At 56.6% G+C, this 25,880-nt stretch overlaps 1 protein-coding gene and 1 long non-coding RNA gene across 2 annotated transcripts in view; one reads left to right on the plus strand and one right to left on the minus strand.

Annotated features, from left to right (window-relative positions):
* The first annotated feature begins 3,111 nt into the window (after nt 1-3,111).
* Nucleotides 3,112-11,406, plus strand: LOC311445341. The gene is made up of 2 exons (XR_014698358.1): nt 3,112-8,004; nt 8,106-11,406. It is a non-coding gene; the product is annotated as an uncharacterized lncRNA (long non-coding RNA).
* Nucleotides 10,596-25,880, minus strand: part of CACNG3 (calcium voltage-gated channel auxiliary subunit gamma 3) — a 29,208-nt gene continuing 13,923 nt past the window's right edge. Inside the window, exons 2-4 of the mRNA XM_084537347.1 lie at nt 14,569-14,652; nt 12,917-13,057; nt 10,596-12,104 (exon numbers count right to left, since the gene is read on the minus strand). Of these exons, the coding sequence (XP_084393473.1) occupies nt 11,593-12,104; nt 12,917-13,057; nt 14,569-14,652 (737 nt within the window). The 3' untranslated portion in view covers nt 10,596-11,592. The remainder of the gene's footprint in view (nt 12,105-12,916; nt 13,058-14,568; nt 14,653-25,880) is intronic.

Genomic DNA, 25,880 nt, shown 5'->3' on the forward strand with positions numbered 1-25,880 from the left:
CGGCACTGCGCTGAATGCCCAATTACCGGCCGGCAGGGCGCGAGCCGAGGGAAGCGCTGCCGCCTCTGACAAGGTTTTCTCATCAGGCCCGGCACAATAGTAAGTCTTCCCAAATTTGCCTTCTCACAGAACAAACAGCCTAAATACACCCAGTGCGGGAGATCAATCCCATGCTCTGTGAGAGAGGAAGGTAACGACGTGATGGGATTTGCAAAATTTCTGCCCTTGCCACTGCAGGCAAAGCCAGATCCCCGCCTGCTCTGGGTGCTCCCTGCCCACAGCAGCCGGCTTGGTGCCCGTGTGTGCTGCTGGCACCGTCGTGGCACCTCGCAGCCAGCCTGGGTTGAGGGGCTCAGCTCACCCTGTACTGGGGGCAGCCCCTGTGCAGCTGCCAGGCCCCTGGTGTGCTCCGGGGAAAGAGGAGGTGATGGGAGCAGGTGATGGGGTGCCTCCTGTCCTTGGGGTGCCTCCTGTCCTTGGGGTGCCTCCTGTCCTTGGGGTGCCTCCTGTCCATGGGGTCCCTCCTGTCCTTGGGGTCCCTCCTGCCTGCCCTGAGCCCACCACAGCCTCTGGGTGCCTGCAGCCCTCCGTGGGGCCTGGCCCCACACCTGAAGGTTTGCCACGAGCCATGTCTTTCCCCATCTTCAGCGGCCGAGAGCAGTGGCTGGGACGCCTCTTTCTGTGCCCAGGCTGCAGCTCCGACTCTGTTCAAAGGCTGTTTGCTGTCTGTAAGAGAACTGGGGCCTGTGATTTCCATGCTGCCTGAAAAGATCACGCTTTATAAAACACATTTCATCCCTTCTGTTAGGATGTTTAACCATCTCCAAAGGTGATCCTGTGTCCCCAGGCAGCCTGCCTTTAGGGTTTGCAGCTTGTTTGGGACTGTCAGGTGCTTACAAACCTCACAATAGCAAGACAAAGAGTTCCTGCCGGGTTTCAATGATCTGAGAGGTTAAAAGGCACTTGAACCCCGAGGTGAGAGCCTCTGGGAGCATTCTGAAAGTGATTTATGGCTTCTGCAGCAGCCCAGAACCAGCTCTCCTCCATTGTTCTGGCTTTACTTTTTATTTCTATTTTCTGTTATCACTGTGGAATAAACATGAAAAGGCTTTAAAATTCAGGTCTTAACAGGGGCTTCACGCTCACTGCAGACCTTCCTGCCTTGGGGCAAGCCTCAAAGCATGGGCTGTAAGGGCTCACAAAGTTGCAGCTCTCCAGGTAACATTTTCATATCATCTGCTCCGTAACAGAGGTTCCTACCTGCCATAACTGGAGGCACAAAAAGCTTGGGAACACACCAAAACACACCGCCAAGGCTGCTGCTGGGGCAGAGGGAAGGAAATCAGCCCGATGGGATTTTCCTTTTCCAAACCTGGCAAGGCTGGTGGCTCTGCTCCTGCTTCTGCTCCCGGGGTGGCACCGCAGCACGTGGGGGTGCAGACCCCCGGTGGGGGACGAGGCACAGAGGGGGGCAGGGGTGGCTGCATGGGCAGGGGGAGGCTGCTGGGTGCTGCCTCCTGGTCAGTGCCAGCCCCACACAGCAACCCCAGCACCCCAAAACTCACCCAGGGCTCTGCAGCCCCAGGTCCTTTCGGTCTCCCCCCAGCCCTGCAGCCCTGTGTGCCTGGCAGGGAGGGAGAACCAGCAGCAAAACCCCAATGGCAGCAAAAGGAGAATTGGAAAAAAAAAAAAAAAAAAAAAAGGCAACAAAAGAGAAAAATCCTGTAAGAGCAGCCAGACGGATTGCCTGCACAGGGGAGAAACACTGCAGTGGATGTGCAGAGGAGCAGAGCCTGTACAAATCAAAGCAGCACTTGGAGCTCTTTGAACTGGCCGAGTCCACATCGCTGGCCTTCAGCCCAGCCCTGCCTCCCCTGGGGACCCGAGGCCGTGCTGTACCTCATCAGAGGAGCCACGGAGATCTCCCACCCCATATTTACTGCTGCTCACGTGAGAATCTTCCCAGACAGCCCCCGATGCGTGGGGCAGGTCGGTGTCCCCAGCACCGAGCCCCCTGCCCAGGGCCGAGCTGCTGAGGCATGCTGGCTGCCCTTGGAGCCAGCTCCAGCAGCCTGCCAGCTCTGCAGGAGCTGTTGGAGAAACCTCCAGCCCGAGGCGGTGGAAGTGAAGGTCTGAGCCCGGGCACATCCCCGATCACCCCGGGGATGGGCTGCTTCTGCCTGTGCAGCATCTGTAGAGCCAGGAGGTGTCCTGGTCATCCAGGCTGTGCCTGGCAGCGCCTGCACCTTGGGAGGAGCTGCCTCGGCTGATCCCAAACTGCAACTTCTGGGACACGACAGATGGGTGAGGGCTTCCACGGCTGCAGTACTGGGGCTGCTCTGGATGCTGCAGCCTCCTGCGAGCTGCTCCGATGCCCCAGGACACGGTGTCCCGTTGTGCCATCACCAGTCCTGGCAGAGAGCTGAGGCCGGTGACTGCCAGGGACAGCCTAACCTGAGCTCCTGCTGCTTCCAGAAGGGAAGTTTGTAAAGATGCAGGCTCTGAAATCTTGCCCTTTGTATAAACATTTTAATTACAAGTTTCCGGGATTTCTTTTCTAAGATAAACACATTTTAATTGCAAAGTGCTTCTGCTGTCTTTAAGCGTTCCCTAATACTGTGAGCAGCTGTTGTTTTTAATGTTTAATGAAATTGTCTCTGGGACGGGCTCGGTGCCACTGCAGCTCCGCTCTGCCTGCAGGGCCGGGAGTTGGTGTTTGGTGTTTCTGGGCTGGGCTGAGCACGGAGGTACAGGGCTCAGGCTGTACCCCCCCAGCACCACCGGGATGTCACTGGGGCCAAAGCCATGAAGGCAAAGAGCAGGAGGAAGGGGCTGCTCTCAGTAGCAGCCAGGCAGGGAGGACACCTGACAGCAGCAAGAAGTAATTAGCTTGCTGCATATTGCTGACAAGGGGTGGGAAATAGAGGCTAATTAAGACTGCGAAGCAAAAGGAAATCACCTATCTGCTTTGAGCTCCAGGCTGCACAAGAAAAAAGGGCCCACGTTAAAAAAAAAAAAAAAAAAAAAAAAAAAAAAAAAAAAGATAATAAAAAAAGAGAGCCTGAAGTTTTAAATATTTGCTATTTACTTGAAGGTTACAGAACACTCGTTAGCCTTCTCAATTATTTTTGCCAGTTTGCTGCTAGGTTAACTGGCTTGAAATTCTCTGTGAAGATATACGGCGCATTTAAGGACTCTGCAAAGCTCACCTGCCTTCCCCGGGGCGCGGGGAGCCTGCGCTCCTTATTCATCCTGGCTTGTGATGGAAATGCTCATTGTGCTTGCTCTTTCTCCATTATTTTATAGGTTCAAATAGCAACAATTTACCTGCTGCCAATTTCTTGCTTTTTCATTTGCTGCAAGCCTGAGTGAATTACACCAGCACCGTCTGCTCAGCCCCGTCCCTGACACCGGCAGCGCTTGCAGGGCTGATGATGGGGATGAGCGGATGAGCGGCTTACCTGGCACCGCAGCCCTCCTGCTCCTCCAGCACAGGGGCACCCCGGGGGCTGCAGAGAGCTCAGTTCAGCCTCAGCCCGGGGATGGAAGCAGGTCCTGCAGCCCTGGCCAAATTGCCTTGGTCCTGCCCCCAGCTGCCCCAGCCTCTGGTGCAGCCGCAGTCAGTGCTGCCCCAATTAGCCCCGTCCTGCTGCACCTCCACGCTCCTCGGAGAGCCCTTGCAGCATCAAGGGGCAGGAACGGGGAGGGAGGTGCCCAGGTGGTGACTTTAGGACAGGCTGCTGTCATGCTTTGGCTGCTCAGCCACTGCACCCAGGGGTTTCCCCCTTAGCCTGGCGTTTTCTGGGGGGGCAAATGTCCCCGTCCTGCAGCCCATGGCCACGGTGGCAGCGTGGTGCGGGGCAAACCCCGTCCTGTGGGTGATGGCCACCCCCCAGCTCATCCTCATGTCCTTGCCACTGCCTCATTGCAAGAGGATGAGGGCTCCCAGGGGCTGCGGGCTCGCTGCTCCACTCCCCATCAGCTGCAGGATTTATAGGGGCACGTCAGGATCCCCCGCCAAGTTTCATTACTACACATGCTCTCGTTTAAGGCCGGCAGTAAAGCACAGCGCTCACAGTTTACACCGACAGGCGGGGGCTGATGTCCCCAGCACACCGAGCTGGGCTCCCAGGGAGGCTCCCAGCCGCTGTCTGCCCCTTGGTGCTGGGGCCAGGCCGGGCAGCTGGGGCCAGCAGGCTGGGGACACGCAGCACCTGCATCCCCAGAGCCACCAAAGTGCTGTGCTCCCATGGAGAACAATCAGCTGCGGGTGCTCACCAGCCACTGGGCCTTGGGGAGGAGCAGGCGAGCCTTTAGAGTCTCCCTGGAATATTTACTATTGCTTTTAATTGGTGAAAATGGAAGAGCCTAAATACAGAGCTCTGACGACGTTTATTGTGCGCCTCCTACCAGCACGGGGACTGCGAGGAGTCACTGGGACAGAGCCAGTGATGGAAGGATAATTAATAACCACTTCCATGCCCGTGAATGATGCCCTTGCCAGGGAAGGAGAATATTTTCAGGCTGGAAGTTGGTGCTGTGAGCTCTGGAGAGGGAAGGGCCAGGACCCCTCGGTCACCCTGCAGTGACCCCCCCGAGTCAGTGCCCAGACCCCGCTGTGCCAGGCATGGTGGCTCCTTCCCGTGGCTCACAGCAGGATGGCCCCAGCTGTGTGAGTCCCCTCCCTGGCTCGTTTGCCCTCAAATCCAGCCTGTGCAGCCCCTCAGGAGCTGGGGTCTCTGTAGGAAACTTGCTGAGCACTTGCAACTGCTCTGCTCTGAAAGCGGTGGTGGCGTTCTGCCTTTTTTTCCTTTGCTTTTGTTCCTCCCCTTCTCACTTCAAATCTTCCTTTGAAACCAAAACTTCCTGTAGTCTGAAATGGACAATCAGGCCGCTCTAGCAGCTGCAGCCCGAGAGCTTCAGCTCTTGGCAGGAGGATGAGAACTGCAAAACTATTTCTTTGAGGCAAATTATGCATTCATCTAGCTCATTTGAAACAAAATATGATTTGCAATTTAACTTTCCATAATGAGCTCCTGCTATTATACGGTTTCCATAATGGCTGGTTTCATTGGAACAGATTGTTGGTGCACATGGTTTACAAAACATTTTCAATGCAAGCCCCGTTTTTTCTTATTTTAAATAGCAACAGCTGCTAAGCATGATAATTATTGTATTTCATCAAAATAAACTTACCAAGTTGCTTCTTAATGCTACTCATTGCAGTTTTCCAGAGGACCTAGGGGTTATTAAAGAAAGCAGAAACTTGGGTTCTCCAAGGAGAGCCCGCGCTGTCAGAAAGGCACAGCCGGCGGTGCCGTGCGGGGTGCCGCAGGGCTGGGCCAGGCATGGCTGTGGTGCACGGCCCCGGGGGGAGGCACTGGCACCTCTGCGGGCTCTGAGCCCCCCAGGATGGTGTCGTTGTCACAGGACAGGGCCACCGCTGTGGTTAGAAGCGAGCAGCCACGGTGCTGGCACAGCAGGCGCTGGCGCAGTGCTCCTGGAATACCCCAGCAGGCTGGCTACAGCCCTCCGCGTGTGCTTGTGAGCGCTTCCCAGTGCTGCATCTCTCACAGAGTTTTGCCACAAAGCAGATGTGGCCGTGTGCCTGCATCTGGCCCTGCAGAGCCAGCACCACCTGGGCAGCCCCCGGCTGGGGCCGGCTCCGGCTCCGCGGCTCCTGGCGGCACAGGAGACGTCGGTGCTGTGGCAGCGCCGCGAGCACTGACGGTGCTGCAAGGCACAGAGTAACTAAGGAAACCACAGAGGATGGAGAGAAAGTTGCTTAATAAGAGGCTAAAAAAATGCTGTAAATGGACAAAAACAGAACAAAAAGGTGCAGCCGGTTGGCCCTAGGAGGAGGCGTGTGCGAGTGAGGACAAGGCGCCTCCATTCCCTTCAGTTACTGCTAAATTTGACCCTCTGTTGATTGAGACACTAACTTTGCAAATCAGATAACCTGGACTAACACCACAAATTCTTGCCCTGCCTTGCACCTACAGCTTGGTCTGCAATTGTTTTAGGCTGATGCCACAGGATGATGCTGACTGATGGAAGGAGGCTGAACCAGACAGCTCCAAAAACTGTGGTGACAATGCCCAGAAGAGACAGAAAGGGAGGACAGCTTGTGCAGTCCCAGCACTGTTCACTATCAGACTTGTCCTGTACTGGGCAGGGTGAGAGCAAGCCTGGAATAATTCATAGCCTTGGCAAGCTCCTTTGGACTGCTGATAGAAACCAGTTTATCAAGGAAAAGGGAAGAATGCTTGATTTTAAAAACACCACCTCGGCTACCATCAATGCAAGGCTGCAGCCACCGGCAGGAACAGGCAATGAAACCCAGCACTAATTAATTAATAATTGCACTTACCTGCATCACTGCTTCCCAGGGCTATAGCACCCATTAGGGGGGCTGGGCCAGACCCTCCCCCCCGCAGCACCCCTGCTCCCGACACCCCCTCTAATGCAAGCGTGGGTGCGTCAAGGAGGCTTTTCTTCTCTAGTGACTGAAGGGAGGTTCATGGCAGAGTGACAAGTTTATTAGCAGTGAGACTTCACTCTAAAAGCAGGTGAAAGTCTCGTTCATTGAAAATTTTCTGGGGAACTTTTAAGAGCTGGGGTTAGTGGCCATGGCCAGCCGAAGATTTACGGCGCGCAGGCTCTCGCAGCAGAAGGAAACGATGCTGGAGCAGCTACTGCAGCCCCGGAATGAAAGGCTGCCCTTTAAAGCACCTCAGCATTTGGATTTAGATGACAGATAGTAATGGCAGCACAGAAACCATTACTGTCCATCAAGAAAATAATGAACACATGATATAAATTGCTTGGACTTACCTAGGCTTTCATGAACTATTTCTAACTGTAAAAAAATAAAACACACAAACAAATCACAGCAAGAGAGGGCAAAGGACAATGTTGAGAAAGTACCAACCAAGGGGTCCAAAGAGGCTCTGGAGGAACTGAGTTGAGGAGCTTTCTCTTACAGCAAGCCATGGGGAAGCTGCACGTTTATCGGAGGTACCTGCAGAGCTGGGCTTGGAAAAAAAGGGTCAGAAGAAGAGCTCGGCTGCAGCCGCCGCTGGTGACATCTTCCCTCCACGTTTGTGTTGGTGCCAACTTCTACCGGTCAGCAGCAGGCAGCTTGTAGCTGGGTCTTCTGTCTACCACAACACAAATGCAGCAATTAAAAACCTCCCTTGAGTTTTTGGGTTGAGCAAGCAGGAACATAAGCCCACAGCGACCACTGCAAGGGCCGCAGTGTCCCCGTCCCGCTGCCCCGCTGTCCTGGGCCAGCCCCGTGCACCCCCCGTGCAGCTCCCTGCTGGGCAGGATGAGCCACCAGTAACCTGTGGCAACAGCCACTGCTGGGGTGACATTGAAATAGCAGGCACTGACCTTCGCAGACACATCTGCTTTAGTAACCTAAGTTGGTCTTTTTCAGGGGGATCACTCCAAGGGCAATCACAACGTTACCTGAAGGTTTTAGCTCAGGTGAGACGAGCCCACAGCTTGTGCTCATTTTTCAGTGTTTACAGTGATCACACGATGCTCTGAAACTGCACAAAGGCTTTGCACGATAAATACAGAGCCGTTCCAGAGCACTGCAGCACCCTTAAATCAAGCTGCTCAAAAGGGAGTGTAGGCTTGGGTGGGTTTGTATGACGTGAGAAGGGGCAGTGGGGACATCTGCCCATAGCTGGCTCCTGTCCCTTCATTGCCACCGGGGCTGCTGTTCCTGTGCTGGCTGCAGCTCTGTGTGTTGGGGTAAGGACGTGAGCCTCACGGGTCAGGGCAGGACGGCACGGCTGTCGGCAGTGGCACGGGGTGAGGTGCCGTGGGCCATGTGGCTAGGATGGGCCATCACGCTGTTTATCAAGGTCTGGCAGGAAGGAAACGGTAATGGGGCAATTGCTGATTCAATTTCTTGAATTTGAACAAATCTTTTTAATCTTTCTCCCCAAAGGATTGGAAAGGTCAGGAAATAGGCAGAATGTGCACTTTCAGGTATCGAAATTAAACTTGTTAAGAAATCCATATTGATTTGCACTTCTGTGAAAAATATTGAAGCCTCCAGATTTAGCCTGGGTATTGATTTTCTCTTTCAGGGGAAAGACATCGGCACGAAGGAAAGATATTACACGTGGCAGTAAACACCTTCAATCACCGCCTGCCCGGCCTCCCTTCACAAACAAGCGCCTCGGTCTTGCAGGGGAGGCTGCGGCTCGGCTCAGCCCCTGCGGCACGGGGGCAGCAGCACGGTGGTGCCCATCGGTGGGGCAGAGGGGCTGCCAGCCTGGGACCCCCAGCTCTGCTCCATGCCAGGGGCAGGCTCCTGCTGGTGCTGGCACGGGCTGCCCGTGGTCCCCATGCAGGGGATGTTTTGCTGCTGCCCCACATGGGGCCGATGGGCTCTGGCAGCGGTACCCAAACCCCTCCTGCACAGCAGCCTCCAGCTCTGGGGTCTCATTTCCAAGCAAGGGCAGCAGCACAGCAGGGTTTGGATGTGCTGCTCTGCAGCCAGGTCCCCGTCCTGTCTCTCTGCCATTAACACCTCCCAGCACAGCACCAGACACAAAGCTGTACGAGTTGTCCAGCCAGCACCAGCAGCACTTTGCCTCACCGGGGCGAGGTGAGCCGGCTGCACTGGGTGAAACAAAAGGACGACATCAGAAGGAACAACAGCTGGAGTTAGGGTGCATCAGAAACAAAACCAAACGTTTCAGGTCACAAATTCAGCCCCAAGGAAGGCAAACCTGTGCTGTCTGGCTGCTCCTGCACCACCTGCCTCATGGCCACCCCGCAGTAAGACCTCGTACTGGGGGCACCTCCTGCTTCTGTTCCATGACTTAGGGCATAAATTAATTGACTTTGGAAAATCGATCCTCTCTGTGAAACAAAGCACAATCCTTTGCTGAGCCATCCCCTGGCTCACTGGCCCTCAAGACAAGCAACAGCAACACAAATTGCCCTGAACGTGGCTTTAATGACACCTGAGGCACCAGGAGTCCTGCGCCTGCCCAGGAGGTGGCACGCAGCGTTCCTGCCCCAACAAATGGCTGCTCCTGGTGGCCACCAAAATGGCAGTAAATAACGCAGTGACGACAGTATTGATCATGATAACAGCACGGTGGGTTGGATTATTAACAATTGCCATGACACGGGAGCCAATCCATCTGCAGCTGGCCACATGTTTTCCTGGCCATCGATGCCTCCTGCTGTCCCAGCGCTCTGCTCTGCTGCCGAGCCTCCCGGCCAGCACGGGCCGCACTGCTCCGCCAGCGTGGGGCTTGGCTTTAATTAAAAATGCACCCTGTTCACACGCCTCGCTGTTCCTGATAAGGACGCACAGGGCTTCTTACCCGCAGTGTTTGGTGACTCAGCTGGAGAATGTTTTCTGAAGATGTAAGTCTGAAAAATACGTTCCTCTAAGCCACAAAGCGTGCACGTGCGTGCGCACAGCCCAGAGGTGAGCAGGCAGGGATGCTTCAGGGCAGGCTCCTGCCCCTGCCCCGGTAACACCACGTGGGGTCAGCCCCTCTGTGCCCACCGCGGGGATCTCGCTGTGGTGTTCAGCATGCACAGCACCGGGGGTTCTGCTCGCAGAGTCCCCAAAGGTCCGCTGAAGGGCAGTCCTCAGCACGCCCTGCTCCTGGCACTATGCTGACCACATCTGTCAGATGGGGCAGGTTGGGCGGTTTGCTGGGGGTCTGAGGGGCGCAGGCTGCTGGGTGAGCCCGGAGCCACTGTCAGAGGTCCAAGGCACTGGGATAGCTCCCCGAAACAACTCCAGCACGTGCTCAGGTGGCCTCCTTCAGGGCAACCACCTGATGAAGGAGGCTGCACGCTGGGAGCTGCAGAGAGCCCTCGCAGGCTGATGATTGCTTGCCAGGTAGATGAAAATGCTGCTGCTTCTGCATTTTACGCAGCGAGCCCTTTCACTACTTTGTTTTTAAATATTTCCCTAGGATCAGAATGCTACACTTCCTCGGCTGTTTTTAATACATGCAATCAGCGACTGTGGCAATTAGGAGGCCTAATTAGCATTTGAATAGGGCTCCTTGCCACCACCCCCTTGCAATAGTAGCAAATAAGCCCCAAGGAAGCCAAGGCACCCGCCTGAAGCCACGCGTGGCCACGCCGAGGGGCCGCTGGCTGCCAGGAGCACAGAGCAGCACCCGGTGCTTCCATTTTGCAGAGCAAACGGGGCTCATTGGGCCCCCAGCACCTGCGGTCACCTAACAAACCCCCCAGAAATCCATCAGTTTTGTCAGATGGCTAAATAAACCTCAATTAAGGGACACGTTGTGCCAAGAGCTGCTGCGCAGGCGCTGCCTCCTGCAGCCAAGCCCTGCTCCGGACAGACCCGTGGCCACATGCATGGTGCCAGCCCTGCAGCCCCCCCGGCCTGTGCTGGTGGCTCCCCATGAGGTGGGAGAAGTGCTCCCCCCGCCGCTCTTTGTGCCTAAAAACGTCCAGTATGGAGGGACCCAGAGCACCTCCCCCTCCCCACCGCCATGGGATAAACACCCGCGATGCACGCTGCATCCCGGTCCCCACAGCAGGGTCAGCACGCGTGGCCCATTCAGCCAAGTAACTTGCTTGCCAAACTTGGACAATTTTATTGTTATTTTTCTCGTCAATCTCCTGGTCATGTTCGTTATAGAATCATACACCATCAGCATACAAACCAGAGCCAGAGGCCCAGCCACAACTCAGCTTCTCCCGAAGTACCACCGGCTCAAGCGTTGCCTCTCGATTCGCCCAGACAGTATTCTGTGGCTGCGCGTGTATTAATTTTAGGGAGTTATTTCATTTTCTTGCAACATTAGAGATTAATTAAATGCTGGCTAATTGCTACCAGTCATTGGAGGAATTCTGCTCCTGAGTCCTTTCATGGTCAGAATGCACCAAAAGGAGGGAGGAAAGAAAGAAAGAAAGACAGAAGGAAGGAAGGAAGGAAAGAAAGAAAGAAAGAAAGAAAGAAGCCCTTTCAAGACCACAGAAATTTGCAAAAGGATGTTTCTTCCAACCTGACATGACAAAATTGAATTCCAAGCTATTTAATGCATGCACGAAACGCCATAAAGAAACCCAGCTCGAGCACTCCATCCATCACAACGGGGGACACGGTTTCAGGAACACGAGCATCGTTACGTTACCCGCTCAGTGCTTCACACTCCGGACTTCCAGGCAGTTTCGCTTAAATGTAACTACCGGATGGGGATTCTCACAGACAGGGCTGTCGCCAGCATTTCCATGGGGACATACAGCTAAGGTAACACTGTGGTTATTATCAACATTAACGATGGTGACTTTGGGAAGCCCCCAGCCAGTCTTCAGGGGCGCCGTGGCCGGGGACGCGGCGCAGCGCGGTGCCCTCGGTGCCGGGGGCGGGCGGCAGTCCCAGCCCGGCCGTGGGGCAGCCGGGTGGGTGGCTCGGGAGAGAAACCCAGCCCCCCGTTGGGGCAGGGGCACGGGGAGCCTGCTGGGGTTGTCCTTAAAAACGGGGTTTCACGGGTTACACCGTCACGAGGATCATGTCATGCAGCCTGACAAGGCGCCTCTGCACGCTGCCCGGCGGCGGGGCCCCGCTCAGACCGGCGTGGTTCGTCTGTTGGCCGGGTTGTTGTGCAAAGACTCCTTGAACTCTTTGGGGATGGAGTTGTGGACCTGTAAAAAACCGTGGTCCCGCTCGGAGTTGAGCAGCGTCCCCATGGTGACCTTGGAGGGATCCCTGGAGAGGGTGAACATGGAGATGTCGGTGGAGGGGATGGTGCCGAAGCCCTTGCTGACGGGCGACATGTCCCGGGACCGCGGCTCGGTGGAGCGGGAGCTGGACCGCCGGCGGAAGCGGTACCGGTAGGTGGGGAGGCGCGTGAAGGCCGACCTCTTCAGCAGCTCCGAGTGCGACTTGGCGCGGATCTGGCGGTGCTTCTCGATGTACATGTGCACGGCGATCACCCCCACCATCTCGGCGATGATGAAGGACAGCGCCCCGAAGTAGAAGGACCAGCCGTAGGAGTAGCTCTTCTTGGAGTCGCTCTGCCCGGGGTCCCCCGCGTTTGCCGAGATGTAGACGATGATCCCGATGATGTTACTGAGACCTTCGGGGGGAGAGGGAGAGGCGCTCGCTCCAGCAGCGGGAGAGGGATGGGGGGGACGGGAGTGTGTCCCCGTGCCCCAGGGGGGTGCCGGCCCCATTTTGTCAGGGCTGAGAGCTCCGGGAAGCAAAGCGGCTCCGTCTCTTAATTTCTGGCAGAGCCTGGGGACTTTGTTTGGGATTTGGGCAATTTTTGCACTGCCAGCAGAGCCGTGGGGCTGTGTCGTAAGGCTGAGGAGCGGCTGATGCATTCCTGTATTTACTTAATGAATCGATTATGTTCTTTCTGTTGTTTTCTCATCTGCATCAGCGGCTCCTGCCAGCCGAAGGAGGGAGAGTAATTTGTCTCTTTGTGGGGAGAAGAAAAACACAAAATAGAACAGTTCCTTGAGACAAAGACATTGTCATAAAATAATCAGTGGAAGCGTTGGGGAACAGTGCGCAGAGAAATGAGCAATCCTGAAGGAACGGCCTCTCGAGGCAGAGTTATTTTTCCTGTAGGACTGTGGCAGCCCCTCCACCTGCTGCCCAGGGCTGGGTGCTCCGTGGTGGCCGAGGGCAGATCCCCCCAAAACCTGGCCCATGCTGGGCTCCCCCAGCGACACCCTGTGGGGCTTAAAGGACTTTCTGGCAAGGTGGCCCCTTGGCCAAGGACCGCTGTGGGTTTTCCTCACTGTCCCTGAGGACTTTTCACCCGGGATGGGACCGCTCACAAGGCTGTGCCACCAGCTCCCCTTGTTCCCCCTCGAGTCCCCACGTGCACACCTGCAGCACACCCGGAGAGCCCCCACTCCCACCCCACGGGGCAGCTCCTACCTGCCGAGACGAAGAAGATGCCGGCGCTGAGGATGACGTTGTGTTTGCTCTTGTAGAACTCGCTGGCTGCCACGCAGAGGCCGCCGAAGAAGAGCAGCCCCACGCTGAGGATGGGGAAGATGCTGGAGGCTCTCACCGCACCTGCGGGGCGAGGAACAGGGCACGGTCAGGGGCCGGCACCCCCAGCCCCATGGCAGCCCCGGGCCGGGTTGGATTTGGGGACCCTGCTGGGGAGGGACCCCCGGGCTCGGCGGCACACAGCCCAGCTCACCCCGCGGGGGGCTGGCAGCCACAGGCCGGGTCCCAGCCCCATGAGGATGCCCTCGCAGCCCTCACAGATGCGATTCTGGGGGCAGCCCAGCACCGCTCCCCTTGGGTGTCCGCTGCTCCTCTTTCTCCCAAGCTGCTCTCGAGCCCTGCATCAACCACGCAAGACCTGTGATTCAGGCCTCCAGGCACAAAACCTTTAAAATGATTATTTTTTTTTAATTTCTTTTTTTTTTTTTTTTTTTTCTCCTGTACTATTTCAAGGAATTATCTCTTGAGCCTTGTCATGCAGCTAGCACTAGCAATTTCCCTCCTCACTACAAAGCACGGCACCTCTGGGTTTTGGCTGTGGCTAAGAGCGGATCCTCAGGATTGCAGAAAACCTCCCAGATCTCAAGGGGCTGCCAACGAACCCACAGGCACTGCACTGCCAGCCACAGGGGTCAGGAACCAGTCACCTGGGTCCCCAAACCACTGCAGCTGCATTTACTTACTTATTAAAATTGTTTTCTGACTTGGGGAGGAACATTACCTAAATGAACAAAAAGCCCAAGACCCAAAGCCCAGCAGGGCTGGTGCTGTAGCCCCAGGCTGGGCTCTATCCCTAAATCAGCCGGATTAGCTCGGGCAGGGCCTGTCTGCACGCTCGGGGGTCACTGCAGGGAAGGGTCTTTCCTACAAGCCCTATCAGAAGTTCAGCTTCCAAACTGACTGCAGCGAACAATTAATGCAGCAAATCCCTATCTGCTGCTAAAGCAAAGGCACCTAAAATACACCGTGCCTTGGTTTGGGCTCATCCCTCTCTTAGGGCCCTTATTAAAAGCACCGAGATACAGAAGCCCCATTAAAATGCCATTCCGGGGGCTTTAAAATAGACTTTTTGTTTTAACTGTGGGAGGGGGTGGGAGAAGATCTTAAACGCTCAGCTCCTAAAATTGCACACCGATTCCGTTCGGCACACTCCCCTCCTAGCTGGGTGAGCAGAGCCGATGGCTCCCCGTGGAGAGCTACAAAACGGGGAGCTCAGCGCAGCGCCCAGAGCAGCAGCAGCCCCGCAGGAGGGGCAGGGGGTGCCGGGGTCCCTTCCCCCGGGGTGTCAGCAGCTGAGCCAGCCCCGAGACCTCAGTGCTTGCACCCGCTGCCTCATGTCCCTGCTTACTTGGCAGTGTAGGTGTTAAAGGTGCCCTTCTGCCATGCGGACCCCTCAGCCTGTCACCGTGTTTGCCAGCAGGCTGGGCAGTGCCCCTGTCCCTTCGTGTGGGTGCCCGGGTGGGTGCTGCCGTGCGGGGAGCCGGGGCTGCCACCCCTCGGCCTGCTGCCAGCTGGGGGCTGCTGGGGGGCTGCTGGGGACGGGGCTCGGGGGCAGCGCGCAGAGAGGGACTCACGGAGGAGATACTCGGCCGTGTCCTGCTCGTAATCCGCGTCCTCGGGGAAGTGGTCGATTTTCTTGCACACTCCTCGGAAGGTTCCTGAGGAGACACAAGCCAGGAAGCCTTCAGATCCCTCTGCGCTGGGGGCGGCGCTGCACGGGGCTGCCCAGTGACCCCCAACCACAGCCCCCCTGCCCCGGGGGTACCCGTGAGCCTCGGTGCCACCCCCCCGCTCCAATCCTCCCAGGGGCAGCCTGCAGCGAAGGGCAGCACCACCCCTCACCAGCAGCACCCACCAGCAGCGGCTGCCTGCCCCTCTGTGCCCGCTAACAACACTTGGGGCGCAGATTGACTCTGGAGATGTGATTTTTGGAGGCATGGGTAACTTCATTTAAATTACCACAACAGGTTTCTCATCTGCTTTCCATTCCTTGCTGCTTCTCAGCTCTGCTTTGTGCCCGGGACGCTGGCAACTGCAGCAGATGCTGGAGAAGGCAGAGTCACTGAGGGGACACGGCCTTACCCTGCTCCAGCCCCCTTCACACAGCCCCTGCACGGCAGGCACACGCGTGTACACACACACACACACCAGAGTCACAGGCGAGTGCCAAGGCTGAGCCACCCACCCCACGGCACAGCCCAAAACCCCGCACCCCCACAGCCCCACGCCTGCTGCCCCCCTCCTCCCGCACCCAAAACCCGGAGCGGGGGCCGAGCGCAGCCCCGCTGTGGTGGGCACCAACAGCGCTGCCTGGAAGCCCTGGGGAAGGAGACAGATGCTCTGGCATCTGATGGCCTCCCACTTAGCATTTGGGAAAAAAAGGCTCTCTCTTTTTTTTTTTTTTTTTTCCCTGATTTTCCCCCCCTCCTGGCTCTGAAGCAAAACAAAAGCATTTTGCCTTTGAACGCCTGTTTGCTTTGGCTTTCTCTTCGCTGTGCTTTAGGGCCCAGCTCTCTCCTGTGCCAAAGTGGTGCAGTTGTGCCATGAAAGGAGAAAGCCAAGGACGAGCCCGGCTCAGCCAGGTGGCACACTGGGGACTCGGTCACTACAGGAAGGGAATGGGGACAGCACGGGGGGGTCCACAGAGGGGAGATCCTGACAGGTCACACGTGTTGGTGGGGCAGCCTGAGAAGGGACTGGCTGCGTACAGTCTCTTTTCTTCACTGTTTCTGCTCATCCACCCAGCAGCCTGCTCCGTGTGCTACCGATGTGCAGTCAGAGGGAAATCAAAGGCATTAAAACAACAAAAAAAATTGGCTATGCCCAGTTGCACTTACGGATTTGTTTTGATGGATGCAGCCCGTCCCCGCCTGTGGATGCTGAGCTCCTGCTCCCCGTGGCAGCTCTCCAAGGCACCGAGCGCTGCTGGGGACAGCTCAGGGCTCGGTGGAACTGCAGCACCTCCGGGGTCCGGGCAGCTGCGGTGGGTCCTGTCTGCAGGACTCTCTGAGCTGCCTTCTCCAGAGGAAGCAGCACACAAGTGCCAGGGTATGCCCGGTGCTTTCTCTGCAGCATTGACAAATGTCGTCCTTGACGTTATAAATGGGTAACCAGGCACGGAGCACGGCTTCCCCGAGGTGTCAGGGCAGGCTGAGGTGGGAGGGATCCCTCTTGCCATCCCATTCGGGTTATGGCCCTTCCACAAAGCTGCCAATGCTCACGCAGAGCTTGGTGCGGGACAGATGGCAGCAGGGGCCCTGCCAGCAAACATCTCACAGCCACACGCTGCAGTGGTGCAGGTCCCGGGGACTTGTCCCCTGCTCATACTGCTGCGCCACCGACTTCTGGCTTGCCAAAAGCCATTGCACGATGCACTGCTCATCCCGTGCCCCATCCCTCTCAGAAGAGCTGTGTCCACCTTCACTGATGGCTTTTCCAGCCTGCAGCAGCTCGATGGGAGCAGCTCTGTGTGACAGCAGCGCCAGGCCATGCTGGCTGTGTCCCCTCTCTCGTGGGATGTGCTGCTGGGGGACGGGGCGCAGGGCGAGAGAAGCCATCCTGCACGGCATCCCCAGCAGCACACTGTCAGTCTGCTCTCCAGCTCCAGCTCGGGGGAGCTGAGCATCGTGACAGGCATCAATTAAAGCCTGGAGATGAAGCTCTGGAGGTGGCAAGCTGTCATCCACGCGGAGACACGGCATCGGAGGGAGAAGCGCCTGCTGCCGTTGCTTTGGGAACTGCGGGCGCTGGGGAGGCTGAGAAGGGGCGGCACGAACGGGTGGGGAGGCACCGGGCACGGCAAGGACAGCAGCCTCAGCACAGCCTCCCTCCTCCTCCTCCCCTGCTCCTGGCTTTCCACTCACCTTCTCCTCCCCTCTCCCTGTACCCGCCAGCCAGGCTCTGCCCCAGGCCCCCCAAGCTTCCCCCCAGATCTCTCCCTTTCCTCCCCAGCTGTCATCCAGCCAAGGCAGGTCCTTGCTCTGTCTCGGCACCAGCCGAGCCCACCGCCTGCACTGTGCTGTGCCAGTTTGCTGTCCCTGACCTGCAGGGGTTGCAAAGCTCCCTTTAGCAAGGGAAGCCCCCCCCCGGATGGTACAGGATCTCCTCCAAGTGCACAGGCTCACAAGACAGGGACGTTTCCCTCTGAAATAACCTTCTCAGCAGGCTCATGTGGCCAGCACTCGTTATCTGATTAACAAGAGAAAACTTTATCTTGGAGCCACGTGGGAAAGGAGTTTGGAGACCAAGCCTTGGGTGCAGCCCCCCTGGCTGCAGGATGCCATGGCAGGGGTCGAGCTGCCCAGCCTGGGCTGCTGCTCCCGGCTGGGATGTGCAACCCCTGCTGCAGTGCTGCCTGTCCCACCAAAACACTTCGATTGCCACAGACATAAAAATCTGTATATTTTTTGAGAAGTGACTTTCCCAGCGGAGGAACAGAGCCTCTGCTCAGCTGCAGGACTGAACTCCTGCCTGCAACCTGCGTGTCTGGAGGCTTCTTTAGAGGCAGTGCTCGTGGGGCTCGCGATGCTCCTGGCCTGCCAGCCCCTCGCCCTGCAGCAGGGTTGCCAAAATCTGCCCCACCCCGGGGCCAAAGGAGCCCCCCCTGCCCGGGCAGCTCCCCCCGCACCCCCGGGCGCTGCCTTCGGGGCTCGCACAAACGAGGGCCGCAGGGAGCCCGGCCCGGCCCCGCCACATCCCCTTCACACCCCGACATTTATTTCGGGTTTTTTGCTCCCGATGCTCGTTACCACGGCGACCGCGCGGTCACCTGGCGTGCAGAGAACGCCCCAGCTCCAAAAAAATGCCCGGGCTGCAAGCACACAGTGCACACACAGCACACAACACAAAAACACAGCTCCCGGCCGGGGGCTGCAGGAGGGGCTGCTCAAACTACGGGGCTCCACGCACCATGAACCCACCTGGACACAACTCGAAATTTGGGGCTTTCTCCTTGTTTTACAGCAGGAGCCCTACCAACAAGAGCACTGCGGGTGCAAAGGAAGAGGATTTGGGTTTTGTCAGACCTCCTGCCCACTTTTCCTTTGGCAGGGCTGCAGTCGGGGGCACAGCTGGGGCACCCACCCCCAGAAACCTCCAGCTCCTGCCAGGGCACCGGGGCAGGAGCAGCCTGGGACTCACCAGGACGCTCTCCCGGCTTGCTGCAGGCTCAGCCCCGTACCACGGCCAGCACCCAGGGCAATCCTGGCCTGTGCACGGCACCCAGCGCAGCGATGCTGCCCGAGGGGCTGCTCGGGGTACAGCTGCCTCCCCAACACCAGCACGTTCCCTGGGGCTGGGCTCTTCTCTTGCTGCAGGAGGAGAAGGTGAGCTGCTGCTGGGCAGGGGCTGCTCTGGGGGTGCTGGGCTCAGCCCAGCCCGCTGGCCTGGCATTTCCACAGCTGATGCCCGTGCTGGCAAAGTGACCCTGCTCTGCGTGCGTGAGTCACACCACCTGGGCTTTAATTCATCTGCTGGCTGGGAGAGCTGGAGCAAAGGCAGAACGCTGCTGTGGTTATCCATTCCCCGCTTAGCTGCCTCTGTGCTGGATCTGGGTAATTTTCTCTCCCTGTCAGTGTGAATCCCGATTAGCCAACTTAGCTTATCGCTGCGCTTCCCTGCCCAGAGCCTGGGCTGTTTGGCAGCTGGCTCCTCTTGCTGTGACTTGCACAGCCCTGCTCCAGAGCCTCCACTTGCCCACCCTGGCACTGGCCAGCTTCTCCCATTGCATTTTTCTGTGCTGAATAACCAGATCCTCATTCCCTTCTCACTAACCCACGGGGCACATCCATCACACAGGACTGTGAGCAAGCCCAACTCTCCCCATGCAAGTGCATGCCCTGTGCCCCCCAGGTGTGCAAACAGACGTGGGCAGTGCCCAGCCAACAGGCAGCGGTGAGGAGCCTGGGGAAAAAAGGTTTGAGGCAGCAAGCTGGAGGAGAGCCAGCCGTGAAGCCAGCAAGTTAATCCTTTGTCGTATTACATTGCCCTCCCTGCTGCTGGCTTGCTTTGCTCTCCCTCAGTCCCTCCTGCAGGAGGGAGTCACGGCTGCACAGCTCGCTGCTCCCCTGCACCCACCCCGCAGCAGCCTGATGCTGGCTGCAGAGCCCCACGGCCGCACCGAGGGCAGGAGGAGCATCCCCAGGGCTGGGCACATGGGAGCCTACCAGCAGCCAAGAGCAGTAAAATACTCTGGCACTGAGTGTCCGAGACGTACGGAGCAGGGCGAGCTCGGGATGAATCATGCCCTCTGCGGATGAGTTCACCGCGGCGCTGGGCCAGGCCAGCCCCCAGGAGCGTGTCCTTCAGCAGCTCAGCTCCGTGCTCCCCGTGCAGGCTGTTTTGAAGCCTCTGCTGTGCAAGAGGGCACAAAGCAGCCCCCTGCCCCTCCGTGGGGCTGGAGGAGCCCAGCCACCCCTGATGTGATGGATGAGCAGTGCAGGGGGGGAGCAGCCGGGGTGGGGGGCACCTGAGCAGGTCCTGCTCTCCTGCTCCTGCTCCTCTGGGCCCTGGAGGATGCATCAAAGCTTTGGGCACCCTGTGGGGGCTTGGGGCAGCACGAGTATCCCCAGCCTTGCTGTTGACTGGGTGCCACCTTCCCTGAGTTGTCTGCTCCTCACCTCTCCCTGCTCAGCCCCACAGAAATCCCTTGGAAGTCCACAAGAAGCATTTGTTTGTGTTCTGCACCACCAGTGAGCTTCAGTTCATGGTCCTGATTTAATGGCACTGCTTTAATCAAGGGGCACCCCTGGGTGGGCAGCTGCAGGGGTGCCCCCAGTGTCCCCAGGCAGGGCAGGGCAGCCCTCCCCAGTTGAGGAACCTTGCAGGACACTTCACATGAAAACACGGTACGTGAGAACTGGATCACCAGCGTGCAGAGCGGATCTGCCTGATTCCTCCAGCCTCACCATGGCCCTGCCTTTCAGGTAACGTTTAATTTGGAGGAGATGAACTCACATAACACATTTTGCATTCTCTCATTTTGAAAAGGCATCCATCCCCTGCCCCCCGCTGGGCTCCTGTTCATCCCGTGCTCTGCAGGATTCCTCCACCCCTCTCACCCCGTCGGGTCGGAGCACCCCGAGCAGCCCCTGCCCACCACCAACACCTGCCTGGTGCCCGGAGCGGGCTGCTCTTATGGGGTAATGTTTCCTTTCAGCAAGCTTTTGTTGCTGCTGCTTTAGTTCATTTGTATTGCGAAGTACGTACTCTCTGCACTGCATTTATCAGAGAATGCAAAGGCAATTAATTGATTTTATCTCAGGTCTTTTTCCCCTCAAAGCACTTTCCCCCAGGGAGGGTTATTGGAGGGGGGGGGGCAGGGGGAAGGAGGAGTTTGCGACAGAACTATGATTTTCATGATGCTGATGGTGGAAACACGGCCAAGAATATTGATCACAACCTGGAAAGCCAAAAGACTAAAAGGCTCTAGTTTGGGTTCTAAAAATCTCATTACTTCTCATCCAGTGAAACACTTTTCAGGCACTGTTCTGGCTGTTGCTGCTCCCTCGGTGTGGGAACTAAGACCTGGGGAGATGAGCAGTATTCCTGCCATCCCCATCCGTGAGTTCAGCCCTCCTGAAAGGTCAAATTTCAGGCCTGGGCTCTTGGCACATCCTGGTAAGCTCAGGCAAATTGTCTCATGAGCCATGGAGTGCAAGAACAGCTATCCCAAAGACAACTTATTGGGCCTAACCTGCACGGAGCATGTGGTGTGGCCACTGTGCCTGAAGTTCTCTGAAATTTAACATCCACTGGAGAAGCAGAGGTCAAAGCTCGGCTACAAAGTGCTGGGTTATGAGCTCAGGCACTCAGCTCCCTCGAGTAACAAGAGCAAGGTACCTAAATATCTCTAAGGAATTAAAACTTCAAGGCTCATCTTTTTTTACCTTCCGCCCACCTCCCAGATGCCTGGGGAGTTGGAAGGAAATTCATCTTTATCCTTCCCCAGCTTCCCGCTCTGCAAGGGATCCCGAGGCTGTTTGCACAGGGTCCCTGCTGTGGAGCTGCAAAACCTCGGGTGCTCAGGGCTGTGGGGGGCCCCGCCACCCCCACAGGGACAAGTGGCTGTGCCATGGGGATGGTGGCACTGAGCAGCTACCGCAGGGCACTGCTCCTGTCCTAGCAAGAGGCTCTCAGCCCCAAAAGCACCATGCTGCTGCCAGACTGGGCTGAGCCTGCACCATCTGCCCGAAAGCAGCTCCCTGCAAACCTCCCAGTGCTCCCAATTTAAGCGGTGGGCACAGACTGAGTTTAGGGCCGCTGCTCTCTCATGTAGGGCAATGCCCCAGCACAGCAGAGCTCTCCCAGCCCTCGCTGCCAGTGTCAGTCACCCCAAGCCTGGGGGCACCCCTGGGCTGCTCCCCTCTCCCCAGGAGCTGGATGTGAGCAACGGTGCCCGCAGGCAGGCTGCCGCCCCCAGCTCCTCTGAAACAAAGCCCAGCACAGCGCTCACCTCCTCACCACTACCTCCTCAGCACAGACAGGATTCAAACGCAACACGAGCGGCTTGGGGAAGCGAAGGGAAAGTGGTGGGGCTGTCACAGGCTCCTCAAACCAGTGGTGATGGCAACTCAGCTGGAAGAGCTGCTTGATCCAAGGATGCTGCCGAATGCACCTGAATGCCTTGGGTAGGTGTTTGCTCAGCTGGAGCTTGCTCTGCTCCCAGAGCCACAGCAGCCTTGGGGACTCAGGTGAGCAACCTGTCCCCACCACGAGATCAGCTTTGTGGCCCCCCAGATCACGGGCTGTCACCTCTTTACAACGCATCTGCTTGCACAAACTTCACTGGCAAGAAGTTAAATTAAGACGAAGCATGTGCAATAGCTGGAAAGCTCCCTCTGCTCCTTGTGGGTTGGGATGGGTCCCCAAATACTGCCCCAGCAGCAGGACACCCCCCAGGACACCAACTCGCCCCAGGACCAGCTCCCCCCAGCACATCCCCGCTTCCCACAGTGGCCCCGTGCCAGATCCCCAGCGGGGCGGTGGCGCAGAACCTGGCTCCGTCTCTTTCACACCCTCTCCCCCTCTCTGTGGTGGTGGTTGGTGTCTCAGCAGAGTCACCTACACAGATATGCATTTTCTGAAGGATTTTTTTTTTTTTTCCTGGTAAAAAAGCAGTGGAAAAACCCCAAGTCAAATTAAACAAGTGCAACAGCAAGGAGGTGGCAGAGGCGGGCTCTGCGGTTACAGCACCGGCCGGGTGCTGATGCTGCTTCAGACAGGAGCTGGAACATGTGCAGCAGAAGTGCAGCAGGACCTGGCCCTGGGCGGTGAGGACCCACGGCTCGGGGGACAGGGAGCAGTGCCCAGGCTCACGCCCCCCAGCCAAGGCTGACCGTGGGATGCCCCAGCCTGGGGCCCGCTGCCATGGGAAGCTCAGCGAGGCACACGTGGGCACTCCGGGGCTGGGGGTACACAGAGACCTGCTCTGCCACACGCTGCAGCCCCCCACCAGCTGGAGATGCAGCCCTCCAGGCACAGACCCAGCCAAGGGGTGAGCCCAGAGCTCTGCGTTGGAGCTGGGGGGACCCAGGCATCCCCGTGGGGGCAGCTGTGGGCACGGCCAGGCTCTCACACCAACGGGTGGACTGGGAACTTCTGCCAGTTTTAGCCAGGGATGCTCCAGCGCCCTGCATGTCACAGACTTTACTCCCTCAGCATTGCTAAAAGGGAAAAAAAAAAAAATCTACATTTTGACAGTGACTCATCATCTCCCATTCTGGAATCTGTGGGGTTGCTACAACCTACACAAGGCACTTCAGAAAAGCAAAACAATTCTGAATAATAGAGGAAAAAAAGTTTGAAAAGGATGGGTAATTTCTAGCACTCTTCGAGGGTTCAGCTTTGGTTTTCTCATTATAAAAGTAATCAGGTAACGCACCGGAGCTGCCTCTCAGGTCACCCCCACGCTCCCCTGGGTTTCCTTCCCATCAGTTGAGCTCACCAAGGACAACAGATGCCCATCGATGGAAGCAGCTGCTGGGGGTCGGGGGCTTTCCCCCCCCAGAGGTCAATGCAGCAGGGCAGGGGTGAGATGGGGACCAGGACAAAGCCCCCGTGGCAGCTGGGGAGCCCCCAGGGCACCAGCACTGAGAGCAGGCTGGGGGAGCTCCCAGCACTCCTGAGGAAGCCGTTTCTTGTTTCGTCTTTAACAGCAAATAAACATTGATTTTTATTCTGAAACGTAATTGACATTGCCATGATAGCAGAGTGAGGGCTGGTGCCACCAGAATCAGTGTAAATAAGCCACGTGCTAGAAAGTAATGAGCTTTGCTGATTGAGTTTATCCTTTTAAATTAATACAACTCCAGGATTTTTTAATCTTTCATTTGCCAGCTCAGAGATACTGATGGCAAGAGACAGGCAGGGATCTGCCAGGGACCACCAGGGCAGGACCCAGCCCTCGGTTGTTCCGCAGACACCAGGTTCGGGTGGGTTAACCGGAGAGCTCCAGGGAAGGGTTTGTCCCCCAGCCTGGTCTGTGGCTGTGGGTAGCAGGGAGACTCCTGGATGCTGAAGCTTTCTACAAACAGGACTGGGGAAGGCGTTTCCACCTGGCAGTTGGGAAATCTCTGCACTGACCTGGGGGAGGAGGGCTCATCTCAGCCCCCTTACCCCTTCCCAGCCGCTGCAGGGAACTGCCCCATCTGACCCCCCACCAGAGCCAGCCACATACCCCCAGGCCCCATCCTCACCCTTTTGCCATGCCACCCCATTGTCTGGTCACATTAAACCCCAGGCTGGGGGGCTGCTGAGCACCCCTGGGGGCTGCTGTTGGCAGCCGAGATGCCCAGCACAGCTCTGCCGCCTGCCCCATGCTCCTCTGACTGCTGCCAAGGGTTTGAGGCCCAGCTTCCACCTCCAAAAGCTGTACAGCCCCGTCAGCCCCACAGAAGGGACCAGGCACCATTACTGCAATGCTTCATCGACCTTCTGCCCAGTGTCAAGGTTGGAGTCAGCACCCACCGGACCCAGCACCCATCCCCACTGCTCCCAGACAGCCCTGCAGCTCCTCTTAATGCTGGGCTCCACTTCCCCACGATCATCTATGCTGCCTTAATGGCCTCTCATTTAACTTACTGAAGCTCACACCCTCTCCTGCTCTTATTTGGACACAAATTCCATGTGGACACAAATCCCATGCCCCCGCTCATGCCATTTTCTCTCCCTTGGTCTTCCACTGTGATGCTTTTTGGTCCTCATTGCCGCAGGTCCCTAACCCAGCCCCACTGTGTTCGCAGCCATTTCTCCCCATCACGACCATTACAGAGCCACATGCAGGACTCGGGACTGTGCCCAAACTGCCCCTGGTCAGCCTGCTGCCCAGCTGCTCAGAAAGCAGCCCTTTAGGGGCGACCCTCCTGCGTGGAGCACAGCAGCTCCCATCCGCCGCCTGCCCTCCAGCCAGGACCAGCCCCAGGGCACGAAGCCAGCAGCAAAACAGGAGGGAGGAACCAGGGCACAAACAAGTCCTCCTCCAGCATGAAAATGAGTGGTGAGAGCAAAATTTGCCAGGAAAGCAAAGGGCAGACCTTTAATTGCCTGCACATCACGGCTGCAAGCTGGGATAACAAACCAAAGGGACGGGACTGGCTCGTTTATTGGAGCACATTTGACCTGTGTAGTGTTTGTGAACCCTATGGAGAGATCTGTACAGCCAGAATGCTGAAAATCAATGAAAAAACCCACTCAGAAAGGACAAGGTGGAAAAACAAGGATCAAAAATTTAAAAAAAAAAAAAAAAATCCTGTCTGAATTAATGGCCACTTGTTTAACCAGAATTAATATATAGAGAAGGAACAAGCTGTGGTGCTCTGGTGTCTGCTTCAGCCCCCTGAGCTGTACCAGAGGACAGATTATACCAGAGGCTGCTTAAGTACCTATTTATAATAAGTAGGAGAGAAAGCTGCATTATGATGGGAAGCTGGAGGTTTCACTTCACCAGTATTAAAATGTCCTCTGAATTTCTAAAAACCTATAAATGACAATTTCATAGCTCTGAAGCATGGCATCTCACACAGGGAGCGCTATTTTAGACTGTGTTGACAGCTGAAGGGGAATGGATCAAAAAATTAAAAACTAGTTGCTGCTCAGGTCCAAGGAATCGTGGCTTGATTGCACTTCTTATGGGCAAACAGAGTGAAGTTCAAGGCACTAACATATATTCTCAGTGCTTTAAAGGCCAATTCACAGAGCAGAAAACAATTATAAGCCAAATCAGTTCGGAGAATAGATTTAAACATAAAAGCACAGCTGTGAATAGGGAATGATTTAAGAGCGTTTTACCCCCAAATTCACAATGGAGATGTGGGTTTGCACCAGTTTAAAAGCTGCCTGGTTAATATGTAAACAGCCGTAAAAATAAAAACATGCCCAACAAAAAGAAGAAAGGAGATATTCATAACTCTGAATTTAAATCAGCAACTCAAAATTGTAGAGCGCTGATAAAGGACGCAAACAAACAGTAGAAAAACCATCAAAACATCTTTCCCTGATGCATTAGGATGAACAACAACAACAGAAAGGAGCAATGCTATCTCCCGTTCCTAGACAAAAACGGCAGAAGCGTTAGTCACAGGACGGAGGAACGTTAAATAACTGTTATAACAAGTGCGACATTTCATATGCAGCAGAGTCACATCCCAGCGCTCAGAGATGCCAGAAGAGCCGAGCAAGCAATTAGCACCGAGGCTTCTGCAGCTCTGGGGGGTGGGGGGAGAAATCAGCTCTGCCAGGGGTCCTGCCCCAGCCCCTGGGGGTCCCCAGCCCAGGACCTGGAGGTCGCTGCAGTCAGACCTCCACTGGATGGGATGTTCCCATCATCACACATGGAGAGTGATGACAGGACACCCAAAACGAGGACCACAAACATGGGGACAGGGCTGAG

This window comes from Aythya ferina (genome assembly GCF_964211825.1).
Source record: "Aythya ferina genome assembly, chromosome: 15".
Taxonomy (NCBI): Eukaryota; Metazoa; Chordata; class Aves; order Anseriformes; family Anatidae; genus Aythya; species Aythya ferina.